The sequence below is a fragment of the Quercus suber genome, unplaced genomic scaffold (genome assembly GCF_002906115.3).
Source record: "Quercus suber isolate HL8 unplaced genomic scaffold, Cork oak 2.0 scaffold_569, whole genome shotgun sequence".
Classification (NCBI taxonomy): Eukaryota; Viridiplantae; Streptophyta; class Magnoliopsida; order Fagales; family Fagaceae; genus Quercus; species Quercus suber.
Genome location: NW_027070014.1, coordinates 388427 through 414266, shown reverse-complemented (window position 1 = coordinate 414266; position 25840 = coordinate 388427). Strand labels below are relative to the sequence as shown.

The window sequence follows — 25840 nt, the reverse complement described above, 5'->3', positions numbered from 1 at the left end:
ATTCCAAATTATAATAAATGCTCTAAATTAACCCTTACCCAAAAATAGAAGAGCCTCTGAGCACGCGCATGAGAAGATCCCACTTTTTATCCCACGTTAAACATCTCACGTTTTCCTTTTTTTTTTTTTTTTTTAAATCTCTTCCATATTTTGGAAAAAAAAAAAAAAAAACTCCTACTATAAAACTATTACTATAATTTCTCCATCCATATCCTTATATTTAGGCACTAACATATCTGATTTTGAAAGAAAAGAAATGGCTAAATTTTAGGGAAATTTAAAAGATTAAGTGGGAATTGGTGTGACCTTATCCTTATTTAAAAGTTTACCAAAAAAAGAAAAAGTACACGTTTGAAAAAATCTCATATTCTATCCATGTACTATTTTAAAAAATCCCACTTTCTATCCCACGTTAAATATCTCAAGTTTTCCTCTCTCCTTTTTTTTTTTTTTTAATAACCTTTTTGGTGTTGTACTTTTTTTCAAATTTTATGTATGACAGTTATCATTTTTTGTCTAATCTTAAGATGTAGTTTTTTTAATCCTAAAATTTAGTCATTTACTACACATCCATAACATAAGTAAATAAAAGCTTAAATTGAAAATTTTATGGCAAGAGATACACGTTAATTGTATACAAAAGAAATATAGTTTCTATTACAAAAGAAATTTTTTACAACACTTTCGTAGATAACAACCACGTTATGTGAGGTTTAATACATATAATAATTCTTATAAAGTCTCTCACCCGAACTTATCTAATATTCCATTCCAATGACTCCTCAATGCAATCCAAAAAATTTGTGCATTCGTGAACTTGAGAGAGATAAAAGAATTAGGGTTAAACCAAGAATTTATAAAAAAATAAAAAAATAAAATAAAAAAAACTTTAATCAACAAACCAAAGTTAGCATGCTTGTTATCTATATATATTAAGATCTGTATATATTAAGAGGATTCGAAAAGTTAGTTATTGTTTTTTTTACTCTCAAAAGTACCCCTAATTTAATTAATCTAAACTAATCAAAATGGGGTTAAAATAGTAAATTATATCCTAAATAAATTCCTACCCACATTGAAATACTATCCCACGTTATTTAAAAAAAAAAAAAAAAAAACTACCTCGGCCACCCAAAAAAGAGACACTCCTAGTACACCAAAACACTCCCCACATTCATCAAAAAAAAAAAAAAAAAAAAAATCTCCACGTTCAAATAACGCTCTATCAATTATCTACCCACGTAACTTCTCACAAATACAAACTCATCCCAATAGTTTATAAAAATAAAAATAAAAAACATAAAAATAAAAAACTCTTCCCTACAAAACCTTTAGAAATTCAAGTAAAAAAAAAACTAATAAAAAAGAAACACACACTCTATCAAATATCTACCCACGTTCCTATTGAAAAAAAAGGTTCTATTAAAAAAAAAAAAAAAAAAAAAAAAAAAAACTCCTAGTACACCAAAACACTCCCCACGTTCATTAAAAAAAACTTCTCAGTAGTTGAACTTCTCACAAACACAAATGCATAATATTCATCACACCCTTAGGAATTTTTTGTAACTAGAAAATGAAGTAATTCTAAATTATAATGGATGTAAATTATTAAAATTTACCAAAAACATATACAATAATGGTAAAAAAAAATCTTCAGGTTTAATACCTATAATAATTCTTGTAAAGTCTGTCACTCGAACTTATCTAATATTCCATTCCAATGACTTCTCAATGCAATCCAAAAAATTTGTGCGTACGTGAACCTGAGAGAGATAAAGAATTAGGGTTAAACCAAGTATCAAAAAAAAAAAAAAAAAAAAACTTTAATCAACAAACCAAAGTTAGTGTGCGTGTTATTAAAGATAATAGCATAAGTTTGCTAGAGTTTGTGTTTGATTTAATTTTTGATGAGATCATTTTTTCTAAAAATCCTATTAAAATTGTTCAAAATACAGATACATATCTAACTCCCTACAAAATAGGACAACTTTCTGTTAGTTTTCAAAGCAAACTCACTTCACTTTCCTTACTAACGTTTAAAATTCTTCAGTCACCACAACATTTCAAAATTACATTTAAAAAAAAAAAAAGGATAGTTAACGTGATACATATAAAAAAAAAAAAAAAATTAGAACTCAAGGAAAAAAGAAAACTTTCTCATGTTTAAAATTATTCAGTCATCACCAACATTTCAAAATTACATTAAAAAAAAAAAGAATAGAGTTAACGTGATCCAAAAAAAAAAAAAAAAAAGAAGAAGGTAGAACTCAAGGTTGCTACATACCTAAATAAAAAATAAAAAAAGTTTAACGCCAAAAACATATACATTCAGTCACCACCAACATTTCAAAATTACATTTAAAAAAAAAAAAAAGTAGAACTCAAGGTTGCTACATACCTAAATAAATAAAAAATACAAAAAATTTAATGCCAAAAACATATACAATGATGGTAAAAAAAAAAAAAAAAAAACTTTCTTCAGGTTTAATACCTATAATAATTCTTGTAAAGTCTTTCACCCGAACTTATCTAATATTCCATTCTAATGAATCCTCAATGCAATCCAAAAAATTTATGCGTACGTGAACCTATGAGAGATAAAAAAATTAGGGTTAAACCAAGTATTTAAAAAAAAAAAACTTTAATCAACAAACCAAAGTTAGCGTGCGTGTTATTAAAGATAATAGCATAAGTTTGTTAGAGTTTGTGTTTGATTTAAATTTTGATGAGATCATTTTTCCTAAAAAATCCTATTAAAATTGTTCAAAATAAAGATACATATCTAACTCCCTACAAAATGGGACAACTTTATGTTAGTTTCAAAGCAAACTCACTTCACTTTCCTTACTCACGTTTAAAATTATTCAGTCACCACAACATTTCAAAATTACATTTAAGAGAAAAAAAAAGAAAAAAAAAAAAAAAAAGAAGAGAGTTAACGTGATACATATTTTTTTTTTAAATTAAAAAAAAAAAAAAGAGAGAGAAAGAAGTAGAACTCAAGGTTGCTACAAACCTAATAAAAAAAAATAAAAAAATTTAACGCCAAAAACATATACATTCAGTCACCACCAACATTTCAAAATTAAATTCTTAAAAAAAAAAAAAAAAAGAAGAAGAAGAAGATAGTTAACGTGATACATATAAAAAATAAAAAAAAAAAGTAGAACTCAAGGAAAAAAGAAAACATTCTTAAAAAGAAAAAAAAAAATGAAGAAAAAAAAAAAGAGTTAACGTGATACATATAAGGAAAAAAAAAGTAGAACTCAAAGAAAATCAATCATAAATAAAGAAAAGAAAAGAAAACAAAGAGGAATTTGCAAAATATAGAACCTAAAAATTTGTTGGAGTCTCCGACAGTAAATATCTTTAATTTGAAGAAAAAGAAAGGAAGATGTAGAGCTAAACTAAATGTCTTCAATTTGAAGAAGAATGAGAGATAGAAAGTGAGAGAGAAATTGCAAAGTATACGTGAGCTTGTGGGTCTTAAAGTGTAAGAGTTTTAATTTATATATCTATCCCTGTTAGTTGAAAACTTGTAAGTGGGTATGATAAGGGTATTTTAGACATAAAAAAATAAAGGAAAGTGAATTTTTACCGAAATGACCTTTAGTTTTGTCTCTACTTAAATATAGAGGTATAGAGGTTTTTTGAACTAAAAAAATGAGGAATCCAAATAGGAGAAGCTCCTTAAATAGTAGTATAGATAATAACAATGATTTTACAACTTGCTATAGTATCTTCTAAAAGTACCATCTTACTGTAGCTAAGTTGCAAATTTTTTTTAGAAATAGCAATTGGTAAAATGCTTATTTTTGTTGGTTTGATGGTAAAAAATAGCAACTTGGGGGGTTTTCGACCCTCAATGCTAATGCTCTAATAATCGACAATTGGGTTGACCATTTTCACAGTCACAACCTCCTAAAACATCGTAGTTAACAAATTGTCTCACTTTCTCAAAATACAAAAGAAAAACAACAACAACAACACAAAATGTCTCGCTATCACCTCCCATCAAAAGCTACACATTATTATTATTATTAGTTTTTTTTACTTATGCGTGGGTAAATAGTGCAATGAGCAATATCAACATACAATATTAATTGAAACAATTTAGAAACCTACAAGGTTTTACTATTAAACTTTTTAGAGTTCTTGATTTGTTTTGAAATCACCCTAAAATACAAAGCTATTATTTTGTTTTATCCCTTTGTATTTTATTTATGTCTCAAGTGAATATGAATTTTAGTTAAGGATCTTGAGGTTTCATTTCTTCCCTCCAACTAAATTTTTAATCCTTTAGAGAAACCATTTCCTTGCATTATTTTTTAAGCCTTTTGCCATTGCAGGGTTCATCTATAGTAACATATCACACATATTTTGTACAATTGCATTTTTATATGTAAAATTTATTTAAGATAAAACTATATCTTAGACTTTATAATTTAGAACGGTTTCAAATTAAATTGTAAACTTTAAAACATTTGAATTGAAATGGACTTCTTAAAGTTAAAATACTTTTAATTTCCTCTCTCCATCTATTTTTTTCATCACATTGTTCACCAAACACATGTGAAACTTACAACAATGTCATTTTAGTATGTAATAAATCAAAGGAAAACACCTCCCAGCCCTTAGCAACCCAAAACCACCAATAATCTCATACCTAGATCAAATCACTATAACCCACAACTCTAACAGCAAACCAACCTCACATGAAATGAGAGAAATGAGAGATTTGACGTTTGAACTCCGCCTATATTAAAAACCAATTAGTGTCTTCACTTGATAATAAAAAACAATAATCTTGAAACAGACATCCAAAGTTGAATTCTATCATAACTATAAAAAATTATTAGCCAACTCAAATGTCACCCCACTTTAAACGGAAACCTAACACAAGCTTACGTAAAAAGAATAGAAAGAAAGAAAAAAAGCACCACATCATGGCCTAAAGGTCCAATAAATCACATAACCACAAAAACACTAACTAATTCGCTAAAACTGAAAACTGAAAACATTGTAGCAAAATAATTTTAAAATGTATGGATAGTACGGTGGGACCCATTTTTAATATTTTTTAATGCATAAACAGTGATACTACAGTACATAAACAGTGCTGTTACAGTGAAAATTATCTCCCACACAGTACATTCATGTGATTGTATTGTTCATGTGCTGAAAAAAAAAAAAAAAAAAAAGAAAAAGAAAAAGAAAAAGAAAAAAGGGGACAGAAACGCAGATGTGGGTTTGGAAAACGTGGTATCCAAACCCACACTCAATCCCCAAACCCAGCTAGTCCAATTGACATAGACAAGCATATGGTGTTTGAGAATTATGGCTTGAAAGCAGTATATGGAGAACCTTAAATTTATCATGCTAGTGAATAGAAGTTGGAAATTAAAGCTAACCGGCTAAATCTAAGGAGATAAAAAACACTGGCAAAGTGTGATTATAGTAATGTCCAAGTTTATAGTTGCTAGTCAAAAAAAAGAAAAATGAAAAAGAAAAAAACATATGTCATTATGTCTGAGCCCGGGTTCGAACCGGGGACCTCTAGTGTGTGAGACTAGCGTGATAACCGACTACACCACCCAGACACGTTTGTCTTAAAAATTAACGTCTATATATTTGTCACTTTATTCGAAATTACACAACAAACAAAGTGAAACCCTAAAAGCACGAAATTGCACAATTTCCCTCCAATCCAATCCAAAAGATTGAGTAACCATAAAAGCTGCTACTCAACAGTCTAAACCCTAACCCTAACCCCCATTCACTTCTCACTTCTCTGTGCGTCTCTGTCTCTCTCTCAAATGGCGAAGACTACCAAAATCAAGAAACGAAAGCTTGTCAAGAAATTCCACAAAGACGAACCACAACAAATCAACAAAAAGCTCAAACCCAAAAAGACCGAAAAGCCCCCTCCACCACAAAGCGATTCCGGCTCCGATTCCGATTCCGGCTCGGACTCCTTCACGAAACTCCTCGAACCCTACACCAAAGACCAACTCATCGATCTCATATCCACCATCGCTCTCAAGGTCCCTCCCCTCTCTCAACACATCCGCCACGTGGCAGACCGAGACGTCTCGCACCGAAAAATCTTCATCCACGGCCTCGGCTGGGACACCTCGCGCCAAGCCGTACTCTCCGCCTTCGAATCCTTCGGCGATATAGAGGATTGCAACGTCGTCACCGACAAGGCCACCGGAAAAGCCAAAGGATACGGCTTCGTTTTGTTCACAACTCGAAAATCGGCACTGAAAGCACTCCAAAATCCTAAGAAGAAGATCGGTAACCGCTTCGCTTCTTGCCAGTTAGCCTCCGTGGGCCCGGGGGTCACTCAGGCCCAAACCCAGGCCCAAGAAGCATTGTCGCGTCGGATTTATGTGAGTAATGTACCGTTCGATACCGATTCCGAGAAATTGAGGCAGTTCTTCTCCAAATTCGGCGAGATCGAGACCGGACCGATCGGATTTGACTCCACCACCGGGAGATCCAGAGGATTCGCTCTCTTCGTGTACAAAACCGAGGCCGGTGCGAAGAAAGTTCTAGAAGATCCGCACAAGTCATTCGAAGGACACAGATTGAATTGCTCGAAAGCAACGGAACCGAAGGCCAAGAAAAATCCGGTACAGCCGGTGGTGCAGACTCAGCCTCCTCCGCCGCAACCGACGCAGCAGCAACAGCAACAACTACAACTACAACAGCAACAACAACAACAACCGCCACCACCACCGCAGGGTTCGGTTTTAGCGGCGGTTGCTGCGGCGCAAAATATGGCGATGTTTGGACATCATCCGAGTTTGAATCCAATGTATGGCGGGTTCATTGCGAATCCTGGAGCTGCGATTTTGGCCAACCAGGCCCAGTCGGTGCTCGGGGCTTATGGCGGAGCAGGTCCGGGTTTACAGGCGATGTACCCGAATACACAGATGGGCGCACAGATGGGGCAGCCGAATACCAGTAGAGCCCAGGGGCCTAGTGGGTACCCATCATATATGTGGTATGAAATATCTCCATTAAATTTCTTAATTCTTGATTGTGCATTTTATGCATGTTTGGTTTTGATTTTTGCTAATTTTATAGTAATTATAACGAAATTGTCTAGTGATGAAAAAGTTGTTCTTTCATTTGGGTTGTCGCACTCAACATGTCATGTTATAAAATTTTCAGAAATTGCTAGTGTTTGTTTCTAATAGTTACTACCTAAGAAAAGTGAAGTTTTGAAAAAAAGTACAGAAGCTATCAGTGAAAATAAGTTAGTATTTTGAGCTAGAACAAAAATAAGATAGTTATAACTTGTACTCTTTGCTTTGGATTTAAAGTTGTCATTATTGATAGCGATAGACTTTGTAGAATGTATAGTATTGGTTTGCCATCATAATTTTCTACACTAGTAGCTGAATTAGAATCTAATTTCCTTTTTAATTATATAGCCTATGATGAGAACTGGCTTGTGTAACTTGAAGATGTTTATTCTGTACTAATGCTTTCTAACCCACTACATGAAGAGAACTGGCTTGTTTCTCTTTTTAGTGTTTGTATTTGGATGAGTTAATTTTGTTTAAAAAAGAAGTTTTAAGCTATAACTATTACCTAAAAGCATGAGGTTTTAAAAACTGTATATAAGCTAATGGTGAAAATGAGCTGGTATTTTAAGCTAAAACAAACAATAATATAGTTGTAATTTGTTTCCTCACTGTTGATTTAAAGTTGGCAGGTGTGATAATGTGAGGTGTTATTATCTGTGAAATTTAATAAAATATGACTTTCTCGATTACATGAAATCACCCCATCATTTCTCTTCTTGGTTTATTCTTATGTTTCTTATTGTGATCATGAGCTTTTTCTTAGTTCCTTTTTTCTCCTTACATTAATTCCCTTACTGGTGGTGCTATGATATTATATATATTTGAACGTTTGATTTATTTTTTTCTTTGTTCGGAATCCTGTATGTTTTCCAAACTCAGACCTATTGCATTTGTTATGAGCCTTTGTTAGAAAAAGCTGGCGTGATTCCAAATGTTAGCTTTTGTTTTGATTAATTTTATTACCTTCATTTTTGTGATGAATAATTTTATTACGTATATTAGTGTAACCAAAAAGCTAACGCTAACTCTACATTTATGTAACCAAAAAGGTAATGGTGTCTGTTTATTTGAATTTATCACCTTCATATATGATTTGAAAATGAAATGTAAATGCTTTAGTTGAGTAGATGATTGGTTTAGGCAGTATCCCTTCTCCCTCCTTTTGTGATTCTTTTGAGATCCTTTAATTTTCATATAATAAGCCCTTTTATATTGTTGTCTACTTATGGTCTTCTCTCCATAAGAGGATAGAAATTGTAGTTTATTTTTTTGATAAAATTTTTAAAATGTATTTTTGATGCATAAAAATGTACTCTTGATATATTAAATATTTAATATTCAAAGAATTTTCATTTAGTTCTTCCATTTAGATTTTTTATTCACTCATAGATGTACTTTGAAGATTTGTATCTAAATTTTAGGGCCTTCTCTAAAATATTTTCATGTTTTTTATTCCTTCAAAATAGAGTATACATGTCAATAAAAGCAGTTGTACCCATTGATTTTATGTAACAGAACCTCACTCTTTTATTTTATTCTCTATTGTTTCTAACTTCTAAGATATTTGGTGAATGATCCTGACTAGCAACCAACCTCATTTTCCTTTTGATGGTTTGCTGTAAACCATAAGAAATTTCTACTTATTGTAAATTATCCAGTCAGAGCTAAATTCTGGTGGGTAATTGTGAGAGTTCTCTTGAATACATGTTTTTAACTTTTCGGTATTATTACATTTTTCTTGCTCCTTTCTCCTCTATTTTTTGTTTGGTGTGTCCTTAATCTCTCTGCAGGGTCTGATATTTTATTCCATATTTAAAAGCTTTAATGTTTAGAAATTTTACTAAACAATTTAGGGAGGCCATTTATTGTTTTTCATTGTTACTGCCCTCACATGCTTGGGCTCCATATTGCAGATGAAGTGCAGCTGAACTTGAGGATTGATGTTCTAAGAGCTTGTTCTGGGTCCGTCGTCCATTGTGGAAGTTTTACTTGTAGGGAAAACTTTTGAAGTTTTATTCAACATTTAGTGTTTCATATTAAATATTTATCCAAACTTTACTGGTGATTGGTAGACTTTTTTTTCTTCTTCTTCTTCTCTGTCTTACTTTGTTTTAACCTCCTTGTAATAATCAGCTATTTTTAATGTATTTCTTTCAAGGCATTTTGATTTCTTTATTATTTCTTGCACGTGTTTGTTTTCTTCCACTTCTTTTCATGATATTTGCTAAAAGGTTTTCTTTTTTGAATTTCTGTCCTAGGCGTTTGGAATATAACATATTGCTTATTGGTTGTGGGTGAAGAATTTGATTTGCAATGCGGTATTTTGTGTCAATTTTTTAAAGATTTTTTTATGTTGCAAGATCTGCTGAGGATTATTTTCTCTTTGGACTGGACCATGGGAGGTTATTTTCAATTTATCAAGCCTCCTTATGCTCCTGTGGTCAGTTTTTATGAGAATTCACTTCTGATAAGTGTCCAAGAAATCTATTTAATTTTTAGGATTCATTATTTTCTTTAGTATTTACTAAAATGATGCTTAAAGCATATTTTTGTTCTCTAACCCCAAAGGCAATGCAGTCAATTGGGAAGTACGCCTCACGAACTGGAAATTATTAGTTCAAATCTCCCCTTCCCCCACTCCTGTTAAATATTTTATACTACACATTTCATCCTATTATTGATTCTAGTTTGTGATAATTAAGTGTTATTGGGTCGATTATCTAGTTATGGATGCCCACTTTTACGAAAGCAAAAGGCTGACTCTGAAGTTCTAATTGTTACTTGGTGAAGGCATAATGGCAGCATCATAATGCCCACTTTTATGCTCACTTTTGGTTTGCTGTTTTTCTGAATCCTTAGTACACCCCCTATGTGCCTTGATCTCTTGTATTGTTTTCTTTTTTCAATGAAGTTATATCACTTATTCAAAAAAAAAGGGGCATAATGGCAGCATCTTTGTCATATTTACAAGATCTTAATGAGGTTTTATGATACCCATGAGGCTAGGATTTATTAAGCTTTGGGTTTATCCATTTGAAGGTACAATATAGTGTTGCATTATAATGAATTGGCTGTTTGTAACTTGTTCATAAATTCAACATTATCTGAGGTCTTTCAAAGGTACTTAAGATCAGGGGAATGATAAAATTTTGCAGAGACATTTATATGTAGTAGTAGTTACAGTAATTTTAAGTGGAATTGTTTTGTCTCCTTTTATGCTTTCTAGCTACTTTCCATGGGAAAAAAATTTAACATTTTGTATAGTGTGTACAAAAGTAGAAAATATTGGAGGTAAATCATGGCAACAGAAAGTGAAAACACATACATATTCTTTAACAAATCATTGGCATAGTAATGAATGTCAAGGCTCGCAAATATGATTTCTCTTCTGTGTTGCTGTTGTTACTTGTCAATAATTTTGAGCTCTTGGTATCTTTGTCATTCCATAATAGGTATACTATAAATGTTTGAGGGATCTTGTGATCTTCATTGGATATAATTTGCTAGAATTTTTTGTTTTTTTTATTTATTTTATAAAAATTTTGAAGCTACTCTTGTATGTTGGTCCTCTGCCTAGACACTGATGATGAATATGATGTGAACTTCATAGGAAGGAAACTATTAGAATGGCTTTTTTTTGGTTGGTGGGTGGCAGGGTTGATGATAATCCCATGTTATGAGTTTTAGTGGCAACAATTGTGATCGTGTATTCTGATTTAACAATTGGCTTCACTAGATTCCATATTATATCTGCTAAAGGCTAAAAAGCTTTGTGCTCTAGGGATAAATTAGAGGAGCTTCTTGTCGCTGATCAGCTAGCGGGTGATGAATCATGCAGCTTGTTTCCTTTTTCTCACCTAATCCTTAAAAAAATAAAATGGAAATGTGGCAGAAACCGTGAAAATAGCTGAAAATAGCCTCATTTAGGTATCAAGGGGCATACGGTACCTCATTAAATTATATTTGTTCGTAACTTAGAGACCGTTTGGGTGGCACGATTTGCTGCGTTGCGTTTTGCTTTTTTTTTTTTTTCCTCACGCGGTTCAGTCCACTGTTTTTCACTGTAGCAGTACTGTGTGGCTACTGTTCAATGAACAGTAGCTGCAAAGTTTGACTTTTCAGCACAATTTTACTGTTTATGGACCCACAAATTTCACTTTTCAGCAACTTTTTCATTAAAAATGGGTTCCACGATACTATTCACATATTTAAAAATTATTTTGCTACAGTATTTTTTAGTTTTCAGTTTCAATTTTCAGTTTTCAGCTGTATCCAAACAGGCCCTTATTGAGGGGGCAATTAGATTTGTTTAACATTGGGACTACCATCAACTAAAAAAAATATTTGTGAAATTTGTTATGCTATTTGAAAGTTGAATTTTAAGGCCTATTGTCCTGGTATCCCCCACACGCCCAAAAAAATTTCTTTTTGTACCCAAAAAGATAAGGGAAGGAAAGGTAATTGAGTTAGATGATAAGAATGAATGCGAGTAATGGGTACATCTTTAAAAGATGGTACGCAATCAACCACGTGTAGTGTTTTTTCCTCCTTTATATATATATATATATATATATTTATATTGTTGTAAAATGAACTTACTAAAATAGAGAGTGCAATAAATTTCTTTATGATGCCCTAGGCCTAGATGGAGTAAAAACACCGTGCTTATGGGTGCTCAATCTGCTTTTGGGGTGAGCTGGGCTTGGGATTTAGGATTTGGGTCAGAAGTTGGAATTTATTCAGTTTGGGGGAAAATTACAATTGGACTCTGAAACTTCAAAAATAAAAACAATTACCAATTGGTAATTACGTTCTTGTCAAAGAACAAATACGAATTTAAAAAAAAAAAAAAATATATATATATATATATATAGGCTTATTTTGGTAGAGAAATCCTTTACACATAAATACAGGAAAAAATATTTTTACCTGAAGGGAGATCTTGAACTATAGGGAATCTCAGATTCCAAATAATTATCACAATTTTTTTAATAATAAAAAAAAGTAACTGCCAAACAAATGTAGGGAAAAAAAAACATAACAAAAATGACAGCGTTAAAATAATTATAAAAAAAACCTAAATGTCTATATATGACAGAGATTAGTGACTTTGAAAACAATATTTTGGATCATTTTTATGTATGATATGCAGATTTATTAGTTTTTATAATTGTGCCAGACATTTTGTAGCTTCATTGGCTGGCATTTTTGTGTGTTTCCAACGGATAGTTCAAGGTTCAATTCCCCCTTCATGTTGTAACTATAGAATTAAAATAAATTAAAAAAATTAAAAATTTATGATCAAATTAATGGACAATTGACAGGCTATTTAACTCCTAGGCGTTGGAAGTTGCTTGGGGCGGTCAATTCGGTAAAAAATGGACAATGTAGTCGTCGGCTTAGTATTAATCCCGATGAATAAAAGTGGGATCTATTTTTGATTTACTTAGTTTAATTAAAATATAAATAAATTAGAAGTGACTCCTAAACGAACTGGCTCGATTGCTTTCTCAAAATGCTACTTAATTAATATGTTTGCTTTTTAGGTCACATAACAAAATTGTTAGCAAAAATTGCCCAAATATCAGAAAACCCACTTTCACTTTTGCCCGGCTAAAACTATTTTGGTTGTCAAATTATGTTGGTAAAAATTTGAGTCTATATGGTAAAATATAAATTGAGTTTATGAAATTTTAATTATCAATTTTGGTGAGCATGTCAGGAGGTCCAGACGTATGGTCTAGCTCATTTGCAGGGAAAATAAAATAGAATAAAAAAGAAAACAAAAAATAAGCTCATTTGCAGAAATATGATTATTTAAAAGCCTAATAACTAATATGCTCATAACCTCTATAATAAAACCTGAGTGAAAGCAGCTAAACTGAATCCATAACATTTGTCAAATTGNTATATAGGCTTATTTTGGTAGAGAAATGTTACCAATTACCTTACGGAAATTTCAAAAAGAAAACCCATGAATTGTTCCTTTAATGAACCCAAATCAAACTTTAGATAACCTTTACACATAAATACAGGAAAAAATATTTTTACCTGAAGGGAGATCTTGAACTATAGGGAATCTCAGATTCCAAATAATTATCACAATTTTTTTAATAATAAAAAAAAGTAACTGCCAAACAAATGTAGGAAAAAAAAACATAACAAAAATGACAGCGTTAAAATAATTATAAAAAAAACCTAAATGTCTATATATGACAGAGATTAGTGACTTTGAAAACAATATTTTGGATCATTTTTATGTATGATATGCAGATTTATTAGTTTTTATAATTGTGCCAGACATTTTGTAGCTTCATTGGCTGGCATTTTTGTGTGTTTCCAACGGATAGTTCAAGGTTCAATCCCCCTTCATGTTGTAACTATAGAATTAAAAATAAATTAAAAAAATTAAAAATTTATGATCAAATTAATGGACAATTGACAGGCTATTTAACTCCTAGGCGTTGGAAGTTGCTTGGGGCGGTCAATTCGGTAAAAAATGGACAATGTAGTCGTCGGCTTAGTATTAATCCCGATGAATAAAAGTGGGATCTATTTTTGATTTACTTAGTTTAATTAAAATATAAATAAATTAAAAATTGACTATCATTGCCGCAGCTCAATAGTTATACAGTACTCTAATCGTGCAATAGAAATATAATAACCAATAAAACCATCATCCTAAACAAGCCTCTCCTCATAAGCTAAATAGGATCAAGAAGTTAGATAACAGTCACATAGAGAAAACAGTATTCGTGGGAGGCTCTACAGTTTTCTTGGTTCACTTCTTCCTCTTCTTTGGGGGCTGGAGGGCTTCCTCATCTTCGTCCTCCTCTTCCTCCTCATTCTCTTCTTCCTCTACCCCTTCCTCATCCTCTTCCCCACCATCGTCGTCATCATCATCATCATCATCGTCGTCGTCGTCATCATCTTGGTCCTCACCATCTTCTTCATCATCATCTTCCTCTTCCCCATTCTCTTCTGCTCCACCTGCCCCGCCATCTGCACTCTTCTTTGAGTTACTCTTATCGTTGTTGGGGTTGTTAGGGAACTCCCCTCCATCTTCAGACGATAGGTCCTCTTCACCTTCTCCAAATACGCCATCCGCATCATCGTCGTCATCCCCATCATCGTCATTGTCATCGTCTCCCTCAGCATCAACTTGCTTGTCTTGGTATTCAGTGTTTTGATTACCTTTGATACTAGGATCCTGAAGCTGTGTTCCACAGCAGGTCAAGTAGATAGAATATAGAGAAGATATCATGGAATTGAAGACAAGGACAAAAAGAAAATTAAGCAATTAAGAATTACATACAATAAATATTCTGGAAAAAAATAAAAGGCATGGCATATGTACCAGTACAAATTCAGGAAACAATAAAAAGAAGAAAACAAAACAGGACAAAATAAAGATCACATATATAATAAGCTAAAGCATGAAGCATCAATGCTATAGTTATTATGTAACTGTTGGGTCATTCTCACTCTGAAAGCTGTTGTTTAGGTCAAAAAGGCCATAAATCCCTATAGTTATAGCCTAAGAATCAAGCAGATTGTTGTCTAAAGAATCGTATAGGGTGAGGAGTTGAGAGTAAAGTTGGTTTACACTATTTTTGCATTTTCAAAAGGCAATTATGCCAGGACTGTCATGGTAATGGAATATGCTATCATCACAAAGAGAAAATATGATTCCAATAGGCAAGCGGACATCTTCCACCTAAGACAATGCGAATATGATTGGACTCAATGATATGACATGTCTTTATTCACTGTTACAACATTATTTCATTTTCACTTTTCTCTGTTAAGGCAATAGTTTGAGGTTGGTGCATGCTTACTTTAGGCTCACGCCATAAGGCTTTTGTCATCGTAAAATCAAAGTACTAAATACAGGCATGGTGGTACACATTCAAGTCAACTTCCTAGAATACTAAAAGTAAAAAGACCCGTTTGTTTTAGCTTTATGACCTATAGTACTATAAGCGCCTCTTCGGAATTGCTTAAATTCATTGAGGCTTGTGCTAAAAAAATAAGCTTAATAAAAAGTCTTGTTCCATCTCAAAATGATTTTATATATAAAATAATAAAAACTAGCTAAAAATATAAGCAGGTTCATACACTTTATCAAACAGGTCCCTAATGCTGCTTCCTATTTTAGCCTTACAGGTTAAGATATGGTAGATAGGGTTAAGAGTCTAAAATAGGCCAAGGACCATATTACTACTTTTGTTAGAAAACTTTTTTTCTGATTACAACTGTCAATTATACTAAAATAAGCTTTCAACAAGAAGTTAAGCCAAACTTAGAGTGTAATATCATGCTGCAAATCCAACAAATTGTAGAGTGAGACTATATCAGTTGGATAAGGATATCATCCAAACTGATTTGGAAGTTTCTCTTCTGACCCATTATGTGATAATTTATATAACCACCTATTAAATAACAACTCATAAAATTATTTAAACAAACCACATACTAATCAAACAACACATCTAACTAAAAATTATATGTAGATGTTTTTATAAACCGTCACCATAATATCAAAGAATTTCCCGTAAACTAAAAAGTGCAACAAAAAACAAAAAATGTTAAAAACATTACTAATTTTATAACAAAAATACACATCATATATTGACAAACTGACAAGAATAATATCCGTTATCAGGAATTCAGGCTGAAAGTATATATAACAAGGGATTTACACTACGTGGGTTCTATGTTTCTATACTCAATACAATACGTGTGTTCTGTCTGATCTGATCTAATCTAAATGACAGTTTTGTTTTGTTTTGTTTTGGATTTTTTCTTTTTAATTCTTAAAGGGTCCAAAACCTTTTGCACGTGGGAAGGGCACACGATACACACAGCACACACGTGTAAGTTGTGGAGCATATCCAAAAGGAATATTCCTTCTATTACATACACACACACCCTAATAAACAAAAGATACCCCCAACAAGTTACCAATCCGCTCAGCTACTTGGACTTTTTCAATTCTCAATCCTTCATCCACGAAACGACAAAATAGATTTTTTTTTTAAAATTCCAACTGGGTCCCACGTGGTGGAACTCAAACTAGTTCCCAAAAACCCAGTTCATATTCCTTTTCCAAATCCGAACCCCAATTTACCACTTTACCCCCCTAACCAACACCCCCCTGATTTTATATATAAAATAATAAAAACTAGCTAAAAATATAAGCAGGTTCATACACTTTATCAAACAGGTCCCTAATGCTGCTTCCTATTTTAGCCTTACAGGTTAAGATATGGTAGATAGGGTTAAGAGTCTAAAATAGGCCAAGGACCATATTACTACTTTTGTTAGAAAACTTTTTTTCTGATTACAACTGTCAATTATACTAAAATAAGCTTTCAACAAGAAGTTAAGCCAAACTTAGAGTGTAATATCATGCTGCAAATCCAACAAATTGTAGAGTGAGACTATATCAGTTGGATAAGGATATCATCCAAACTGATTTGGAAGTTTCTCTTCTGACCCATTATGTGATAATTTATATAACCACCTATTAAATAACAACTCATAAAATTATTTAAACAAACCACAGACTAATCAAACAACACATCTAACTAAAAATTATATGTAGATGTTTTTATAAACCGTCACCATAATATCAAAGAATTTCCCGTAAACTAAAAAGTACAACAAAAAACAAAAAATGTTAAAAACATTACTAATTTTATAACAAAAATACACATCATATATTGACAAACTGACAAGAATAATATCCGTTATCAGGAATTCAGGCTGAAAGTATATATAACAAGGGATTTACACTACGTGGGTTCTATGTTTCTATACTCAATACACTACGTGTGTTCTGTCTGATCTGATCTAATCTAAATTACAGTTTTGTTTTGTTTTGTTTTGGATTTTTTCTTTTTAATTCTTAAAGGGTCCAAAACCTTTTGCACGTGGGAAGGGCACACGATACACACAGCACACACGTGTAAGTTGTGGAGCATATCCAAAAGGAATATTCCTTCTATTACATACACACACACCCTAATAAACAAAAGATACCCCCAACAAGTTACCAATCCGCTCAGCTACTTGGACTTTTTCAATTCTCAATCCTTCATCCACGAAACGACAAAATAGATTTTTTTTTTAAAATTCCAACTGGGTCCCACGTGGTGGAACTCAAACTAGTTCCCAAAAACCCAGTTCATATTCCTTTTCCAAATCCGAACCCCAATTTACCACTTTACCCCCCTAACCAACACCCCCCCCCAGTGCGCACGTTAAACCTAATCCCCCAGCTCACGTTAGCAAAGGGCCGTAAAATACTAAATTACCTCACCGGTCTCGGCCAAAAACGCCTAAAAAAAACCTTATACCGACCGGCGCAATTTAGACCGTGCACGTAAATGCACCGGAACAAAAACACAACACAAATTAGGGAATTTTTTTTAAGTTAAAAAAAAACATAAAGAGATCGGCGCATGTTAGCATGGACCATAAGAAAAAAAAACAAGCAAATTTTCAGAGAACAAAAGGAGAGGTAAAGCATAACTAACTTTACCGTTTGAAAACCGGAGTCCAGACAAAACTGGCTGTTAAAAAAAATAAAGGAAAAAAAAAACGAAAAAGAAGACGAAAAGTATAACTGAAAAAAAATAATAATTACCGGGGTGAAAAGCTGGGTTTTGAGCAGAGTGGAGAAAAGCAAAGTGGCTAAGGCCTCCCCAGCGCACGTTAGCGCACCGTAAGCAAGAGTAACTGCCACTGGACCATGTTTACCCTCCATGGTTTGTTCGCCGCAAACAAAGAAAAATTTAAAATTGAATTTTGCTTAAGACCTGCGCAACCAAAAAACAAATAAAAATTATATTAGCTGCTGACCGTCCGTCAGATCCGTTATAACACTCTCATCACAGCCGTTGGATCTTGCACCATTTTACGTCACAGACAAACGCTCTGAGAAAGTGAGAATTCTCTCTTTTTTCTTTTCTTTTTTTAAGGAAGAAACAGAATAATCAAAATATTATGCAAAAAGTTTTTTTTTTTTTTTGGTTAGAAGAAAAGAAACAGTGAAAATAAAAGGTGTTTTTGTTTCTAACGGATAGTTTTTGGAAAAAAAGACAAAGGAACAATTTCACTGCAGAGAGAAAAATTCTCCGGCGACGAACTTAGCTGTTAATTTGACAGGGAAAATTTTTTTTTAACAGAAACGCAGAAAAAAGCAGGTAATTTTAACCGAAACGTTAACGAAACTCGCCGGAAAACGAAAATTTTGAAACGACCTCGGGCTAAGGTTTGTTTAAACCAAACCTGCGAGCCTTAAAATCGCAGAAACGTGAAAAAAGCGGGTGATTTTGACCGAAAAGTCAGCAAAACTCGCCGGAGACCGAAAAATTGAAAGGACTAGGGTTAAGACTCACCGAAACTGAAGCTGTAAGCCTCAAAATCGTGAAGAAGAAAGAAACGATGAAATTAAGAGCGGAAACAAGGTAATTAGGATAAATAAAAAGCGAGAAATGAAAGTAAAAGCGTGAAAATTCGAGGTGAAATAGAAGAATTGGAGGGAGAGGTAGAGAATCAGAGAGAGAAAGCGTACCAGGAAGAAAGATCAAGAGGCGGAGATGCTGGATCTGAAGGTTTGAAGGTCTAAAACCTCAGGGAACAAGCAGAAGAGGCTCCGTGCATTCTGGACCGTCCGATCGTGATCGTAGAACACACAGAGAAAGCAAGATATAGAAATATCACAAAAGGGCTTAGAGAGACAAGAGAGAGAGAGTACAGGTGAGTGACTGACTGACTGCCCGTAATTTTTCAGTCAGGTTTAGGGCAGCTCGGGCAGCATCCTCATTATGTGTAAAAGATCGCGTTTCGGGCTGCCCAAAAGAGCGACTCTGGACAAGTGTGGGTTTTATTAACCTTTCTATTATTTTTTTTCCCTTTTCTTTTGGATTTTTTTTGGGGTTCTAGGAATGATTTTCATTAATTACTTTGTCTTTTCTTTTGAGTCTTTTTCTTAGTTTTTTATATTTATATATATATATATATATTTTTTTTTTCTACTTTTCTTTTTAATTACTTACTCACAAACAAATAAAGGTAAAAATAATGGTATAAAGGTAAAAATATACAAAAAGTAATAATATTAAGAGATTATTATATAAAAAAAAATTCAAAATAAAGTCAATTCTCAACGATTACGTTTGTTAAAATAAAACAAAGCAAATTACACTTTTTTTGACTTTTTTTTTAATCCTGAATTGCAGGTGACCTAAATTTTGATTTGTTAAATTAAACCTTAGGGTCTATTTGTTGGAGGGTAGAAAAGTGAGAAGATAAAAAATTGTGAGACGATGGAAAAGTGGGAGGATTGAAAAGATTTTATTTTCTCTCATTTTATATTTGATTGAGAGTGAAAAAGTGGAGGGATAAAAAAGATGAGTTTGAATAAATTTACTCATATATTCTTATTAAAGAATGATGCCAAATTAAAAAAAAAAAGACAAATAACTACACGAAAAAGAGCAACCATCCAAAATTTTTTATAAAAATAAAAAAATGTTTAAAAAAAATCACATCCAATAAAAATAAAATAAAAACTATCACGCCCAAGCCCTAAAAAATCAAAAGAAAAAAAAAAAAAAAAAAGAGGCAATGTTAATGCCCAAGAAAAAAAAAAGTGACAACTGGCAACATGATTGCCCAGAAAAAGAAAAAAAGAAAAAAAGAAAAAAAAAGGCAAAAAGAGGGGCAACGTTTCTTCCTAGGGAAGAGAGAAGAAACAAAAAATACAATTTAAATTGAGGGTATTTGTATAAAGTGCATCTTTCAGTACTTTTCCTTCTCATTTTCCTCCCAAATTGGAAGGATAAAAAAAGGTGGGCTCCGAGGGAAAATTTTCTCCTATATTTTATGTCTCTATTGTTTTCTCTCATCAACCAAACAGTAGAAAATAGCATTTTCCACCCCTTTTTTTTTCTCTATTTTCCATTCTTTCTGTTTTCACCCCAACCAAACATACCCTTAACACGAGAGACTGCCATAGTCCACCCTTCCGTCCAAATTGGTGTTAATTTTTTAACAGAAAAGTTAATTTATGCAAAACACGTGACCCATGGATCCATAACCCCAATTGGAATCCATGAAATAAAACAAAATGTGATACTTTCTTTTATTTTTTATTGGACAAAATTTAGCTACAAAATTGGTTGTAACTTTAGATTATAATCTTACTCAATAAAATAAATATTACTACATATTTTAAAAATCTAACTATTAAATTGCACGTTCTTTATGCTCTTAATACACATATCAAATTTTGTATTAATCGGATATTATTTACTATATGATATATAAGCTTATATTTTATGCATAATTTCAAACTACAAAAACTTGCAATTTAAAAAATTTATTGATGACATAACTATTGAAATTTAAATTTCTAAAAATTTTGCAAGCATGGAGGATATAAGAAGAATGTGTAATCTAATAGTGGATTTATCAAAATTCACTTCCAATAAAAAGATATAAAGTAAGTTTATAGTCTTATACTACAACCAATTTTGTAACTAAATTTTATCATTTTTTATTTTAGTTTATAGATTTTTACATGTCGTTTGCAAGCTGAGCAAGCTTCATTCATTTAAAAAAGAGTTTGTAATATTCTTGGATTTTCGTATGGATATTGTAAAATTGTGAAAAGATTATTAGATAATTTTATTTGAGCTTTTGGGTGTTTGTTTTTAAATATAAAAAAAATTTAGAGAGATGAAAAATTAGAAAGAAAAAAATAACATAATTTTTTTAAAAGTGTTATTTTATTTTATTTTTTTCTGTAGACAAAAAGGATGTCATTTTTTAAAAGCATTAAAATTATGTCGTTTTATAATGAGGTGGCACTTAACGGCCATTTTATTAATGAATATTGATGGATGTGATCTTTTTATTTATTTATTAATTCAAAGATACATAACCAAAGGGAACTGTATAATAGATTTTTATTTTTAGATGACAAAATAAAAATTACTTCGAACTTTATGGGTAAAATTTACAATTTAATCTTTTATTTTTACTATACATTTTAAGAGATAAAGTGAGATTCAAGCTCTTGACGTCTCAACTGGGAACATTAAAAATGTTAATTCACCTATGTTTGGAAATTTAGACCCTAGTTGATAAAGTTAACAAGTTTTAAACCCAAGTTGTTAATTAGTTTTATTACGAATAAAACNTCATCATCGTCGTCGTCGTCATCATCTTGGTCCTCACCATCTTCTTCATCATCATCTTCCTCTTCCCCATTCTCTTCTGCTCCACCTGCCCCGCCATCTGCACTCTTCTTTGAGTTACTCTTATCGTTGTTGGGGTTGTTAGGGAACTCCCCTCCATCTTCAGACGATAGGTCCTCTTCACCTTCTCCAAATCCGCCATCCGCATCATCGTCGTCATCCCCATCATCGTCATTGTCATCGTCTCCCTCAGCATCAACTTGCTTGTCTTGGTATTCAGTGTTTTGATTACCTTTGATACTAGGATCCTGAAGCTGTGTTCCACAGCAGGTCAAGTAGATAGAATATAGAGAAGATATCATGGAATTGAAGACAAGGACAAAAAGAAAATTAAGCAATTAAGAATTACATACAATAAATATTCTGGAAAAAAATAAAAGGCATGGCATATGTACCAGTACAAATTCAGGAAACAATAAAAAGAAGAAAACAAAACAGGACAAAATAAAGATCACATATATAATAAGCTAAAGCATGAAGCATCAATGCTATAGTTATTATGTAACTGTTGGGCCATTCTCACTCTGAAAGCTGTTGTTTAGGTCAAAAAGGCCATAAATCCCTATAGTTATAGCCTAAGAATCAAGCAGATTGTTGTCTAAAGAATCGTATCGGGTGAGGAGTTGAGAGTAAAGTTGGTTTACACTATTTTTGCATTTTCAAAAGGCAATTATGCCAGGACTGTCATGGTAATGGAATATGCTATCATCACAAAGAGAAAATATGATTCCAATAGGCAAGCGGACATCTTCCACCTAAGACAATGCGAATATGATTGGACTCAATGATATGACATGTCTTTATTCACTGTTACAACATTATTTCATTTTCACTTTTCTCTGTTAAGGCAATAGTTTGAGGTTGGTGCATGCTTACTTTAGGCTCACGCCATAAGGCTTTTGTCATCGTAAAATCAAAGTACTAAATACAGGCATGGTGGTACACATTCAAGTCAACTTCCTAGAATACTAAAAGTAAAAAGACCCGTTTGTTTTAGCTTTATGACCTATAGTACTATAAGCGCCTCTTCGGAATTGCTTAAATTCATTGAGGCTTGTGCTAAAAAAATAAGCTTAATAAAAAGTCTTGTTCCATCTCAAAATGATTTTATATATAAAATAATAAAAACTAGCTAAAAATATAAGCAGGTTCATACACTTTATCAAACAGGTCCCTAATGCTGCTTCCTATTTTAGCCTTACAGGTTAAGATATGGTAGATAGGGTTAAGAGTCTAAAATAGGCCAAGGACCATATTACTACTTTTGTTAGAAAACTTTTTTTCTGATTACAACTGTCAATTATACTAAAATAAGCTTTCAACAAGAAGTTAAGCCAAACTTAGAGTGTAATATCATGCTGCAAATCCAACAAATTGTAGAGTGAGACTATATCAGTTGGATAAGGATATCATCCAAACTGATTTGGAAGTTTCTCTTCTGACCCATTATGTGATAATTTATATAACCACCTATTAAATAACAACTCATAAAATTATTTAAACAAACCACATACTAATCAAACAACACATCTAACTAAAAATTATATGTAGATGTTTTTATAAACCGTCACCATAATATCAAAGAATTTCCCGTAAACTAAAAAGTGCAACAAAAAACAAAAAATGTTAAAAACATTACTAATTTTATAACAAAAATACACATCATATATTGACAAACTGACAAGAATAATATCCGTTATCAGGAATTCAGGCTGAAAGTATATATAACAAGGGATTTACACTACGTGGGTTCTATGTTTCTATACTCAATACAATACGTGTGTTCTGTCTGATCTGATCTAATCTAAATGACAGTTTTGTTTTGTTTTGTTTTGGATTTTTTCTTTTTAATTCTTAAAGGGTCCAAAACCTTTTGCACGTGGGAAGGGCACACGATACACACAGCACACACGTGTAAGTTGTGGAGCATATCCAAAAGGAATATTCCTTCTATTACATACACACACACCCTAATAAACAAAAGATACCCCCAACAAGTTACCAATCCGCTCAGCTACTTGGACTTTTTCAATTCTCAATCCTTCATCCACGAAACGACAAAATAGATTTTTTTTTTAAAATTCCAACTGGGTCCCACGTGGTGGAACTCAAACTAGTTCCCAAAAACCCAGTTCATATTCCTTTTCCAAATCCGAACCCCAATTTACCTCTTTACCCCCCTAACCAACACCCCCCCCCAGTGCGCACGTTAAACCTAATCCCCCAGCTCACGTTAGCAAAGGGCCGTAAAATACTAAATTACCTCACCGGTCTCGGCCAAAAACGCCTAAAAAAAACCTTATACCGACCGGCGCAATTTAGACCGTGCACGTAAATGCACCGGAACAAAAACACAACACAAATTAGGGAATTTTTTTTAAGTTAAAAAAAAACATAAAGAGATCGGCGCATGTTAGCATGGACCATAAGAAAAAAAAACAAGCAAATTTTCAGAGAACAAAAGGAGAGGTAAAGCATAACTAACTTTACCGTTTGAAAACCGGAGTCCAGACAAAACTGGCTGTTAAAAAAAATAAAGGAAAAAAAAAACGAAAAAGAAGACGAAAAGTATAACTGAAAAAAAATAATAATTACCGGGGTGAAAAGCTGGGTTTTGAGCAGAGTGGAGAAAAGCAAAGTGGCTAAGGCCTCCCCAGCGCACGTTAGCGCACCGTAAGCAAGAGTAACTGCCACTGGACCATGTTTACCCTCCATGGTTTGTTCGCCGCAAACAAAGAAAAATTTAAAATTGAATTTTGCTTAAGACCTGCGCAACCAAAAAACAAATAAAAATTATATTAGCTGCTGACCGTCCGTCAGATCCGTTATAACACTCTCATCACAGCCGTTGGATCTTGCACCATTTTACGTCACAGACAAACGCTCTGAGAAAGTGAGAATTCTCTCTTTTTTCTTTTCTTTTTTTAAGGAAGAAACAGAATAATCAAAATATTATGCAAAAAGTTTTTTTTTTTTTTTGGTTAGAAGAAAAGAAACAGTGAAAATAAAAGGTGTTTTTGTTTCTAACGGATAGTTTTTGGAAAAAAAGACAAAGGAACAATTTCACTGCAGAGAGAAAAATTCTCCGGCGACGAACTTAGCTGTTAATTTGACAGGGAAAATTTTTTTTTAACAGAAACGCAGAAAAAAGCAGGTAATTTTAACCGAAACGTTAACGAAACTCGCCGGAAAACGAAAATTTTGAAACGACCTCGGGCTAAGGTTTGTTTAAACCAAACCTGCGAGCCTTAAAATCGCAGAAACGTGAAAAAAGCGGGTGATTTTGACCGAAAAGTCAGCAAAACTCGCCGGAGACCGAAAAATTGAAAGGACTAGGGTTAAGACTCACCGAAACTGAAGCTGTAAGCCTCAAAATCGTGAAGAAGAAAGAAACGATGAAATTAAGAGCGGAAACAAGGTAATTAGGATAAATAAAAAGCGAGAAATGAAAGTAAAAGCGTGAAAATTCGAGGTGAAATAGAAGAATTGGAGGGAGAGGTAGAGAATCAGAGAGAGAAAGCGTACCAGGAAGAAAGATCAAGAGGCGGAGATGCTGGATCTGAAGGTTTGAAGGTCTAAAACCTCAGGGAACAAGCAGAAGAGGCTCCGTGCATTCTGGACCGTCCGATCGTGATCGTAGAACACACAGAGAAAGCAAGATATAGAAATATCACAAAAGGGCTTAGAGAGACAAGAGAGAGAGAGTACAGGTGAGTGACTGACTGACTGCCCGTAATTTTTCAGTCAGGTTTAGGGCAGCTCGGGCAGCATCCTCATTATGTGTAAAAGATCGCGTTTCGGGCTGCCCAAAAGAGCGACTCTGGACAAGTGTGGGTTTTATTAACCTTTCTATTATTTTTTTTCCCTTTTCTTTTGGATTTTTTTTGGGGTTCTAGGAATGATTTTCATTAATTACTTTGTCTTTTCTTTTGAGTCTTTTTCTTAGTTTTTTATATTTATATATATATATATATATTTTTTTTTTCTACTTTTCTTTTTAAAGTTTAGTCCTCCTTTAAAAATTTTCACACGATTCACGAGTCTTGTAGTTTGAGATACAATGGAAGGCTTTTCTAAACCATGGTTCAGTCAACAAACTTAACTAAAGTTTAATTTTTAAGATCCATTTAGTATTTAACAGCTGTAGTTTTTATTCATATCTATTTATTCTTTTTGTTCTTTAACTTTATGACCCATTTACTATTTACTAAGATCCGTAAATATTTTCTGCTTTAATTACATATTTAGTTCTTAACACATATCTTATGTTTCAAAATGTTCCCTATATTCTATAATTTTTCATTTTAGTCTTTATAAGCTTGTGTCAACAAAGTTCCTACCTCCTTGCTGTTAACTCTTAATTTGATTTTGATAACTCATGTTTCTCTCCTCTTTATTTCATGAGGTTTTTGCACATGAGTCTTAAGTAAAAATATTAAAAAGAAAAGGATCATTGGAAGTGTCATATTACCT

General features: G+C 32.7%; 3 protein-coding genes and 1 non-coding gene across 5 annotated transcripts; 1 reads left to right on the top strand and 3 right to left on the bottom strand.

Annotated features, from left to right (window-relative positions):
- Positions 1–5526: 5526 nt before the first annotated feature.
- TRNAV-CAC (transfer RNA valine (anticodon CAC)) lies at positions 5527–5600 on the bottom strand. Its single transcript has one exon. It is a non-coding gene; the product is annotated as a tRNA-Val (tRNA).
- Positions 5601–5658: 58 nt separating this feature from the next.
- Positions 5659–9272, top strand: LOC136063740 (UBP1-associated protein 2B-like). Its single transcript, XM_065764554.1, has 2 exons — positions 5659–7009; positions 9011–9272. Coding segments are annotated over exons 1-2 (1194 nt in total). The 5' UTR covers positions 5659–5816; the 3' UTR covers positions 9012–9272.
- Positions 9273–13736: 4464 nt separating this feature from the next.
- LOC112008180 (uncharacterized) lies at positions 13737–18982 on the bottom strand. Of its 2 annotated transcripts, none has more exons than XM_024040519.2 (3): positions 18679–18982; positions 17749–17920; positions 13737–14307 (listed from the first exon to the last, which is right to left on the bottom strand). In XM_024040519.2, the coding sequence occupies exons 2-3, from the start codon at positions 17866–17868 to the stop codon at positions 13879–13881; spliced, it is 549 nt and encodes a 182-aa protein (XP_023896287.1). In that variant the 5' UTR covers positions 17869–17920; positions 18679–18982; the 3' UTR covers positions 13737–13878. The 2 variants fall into 2 exon arrangements, with proteins under 2 accessions (XP_023896287.1, XP_065620624.1); XM_065764552.1 differs by having other exon boundaries at positions 13737–14313; positions 18679–18978.
- A 2177-nt stretch (positions 18983–21159) lies between these two features.
- Positions 21160–25193, bottom strand: LOC136061403 (uncharacterized). Its single transcript, XM_065764560.1, has 4 exons — positions 24893–25193; positions 23963–24134; positions 21301–21621; positions 21160–21198 (listed from the first exon to the last, which is right to left on the bottom strand). Exons 2-4 carry the CDS (start codon positions 24080–24082, stop codon positions 21160–21162), a joined length of 480 nt encoding a protein of 159 aa, XP_065620632.1. The 5' UTR covers positions 24083–24134; positions 24893–25193.
- Between the last annotated feature and the right edge of the window lie 647 nt (positions 25194–25840).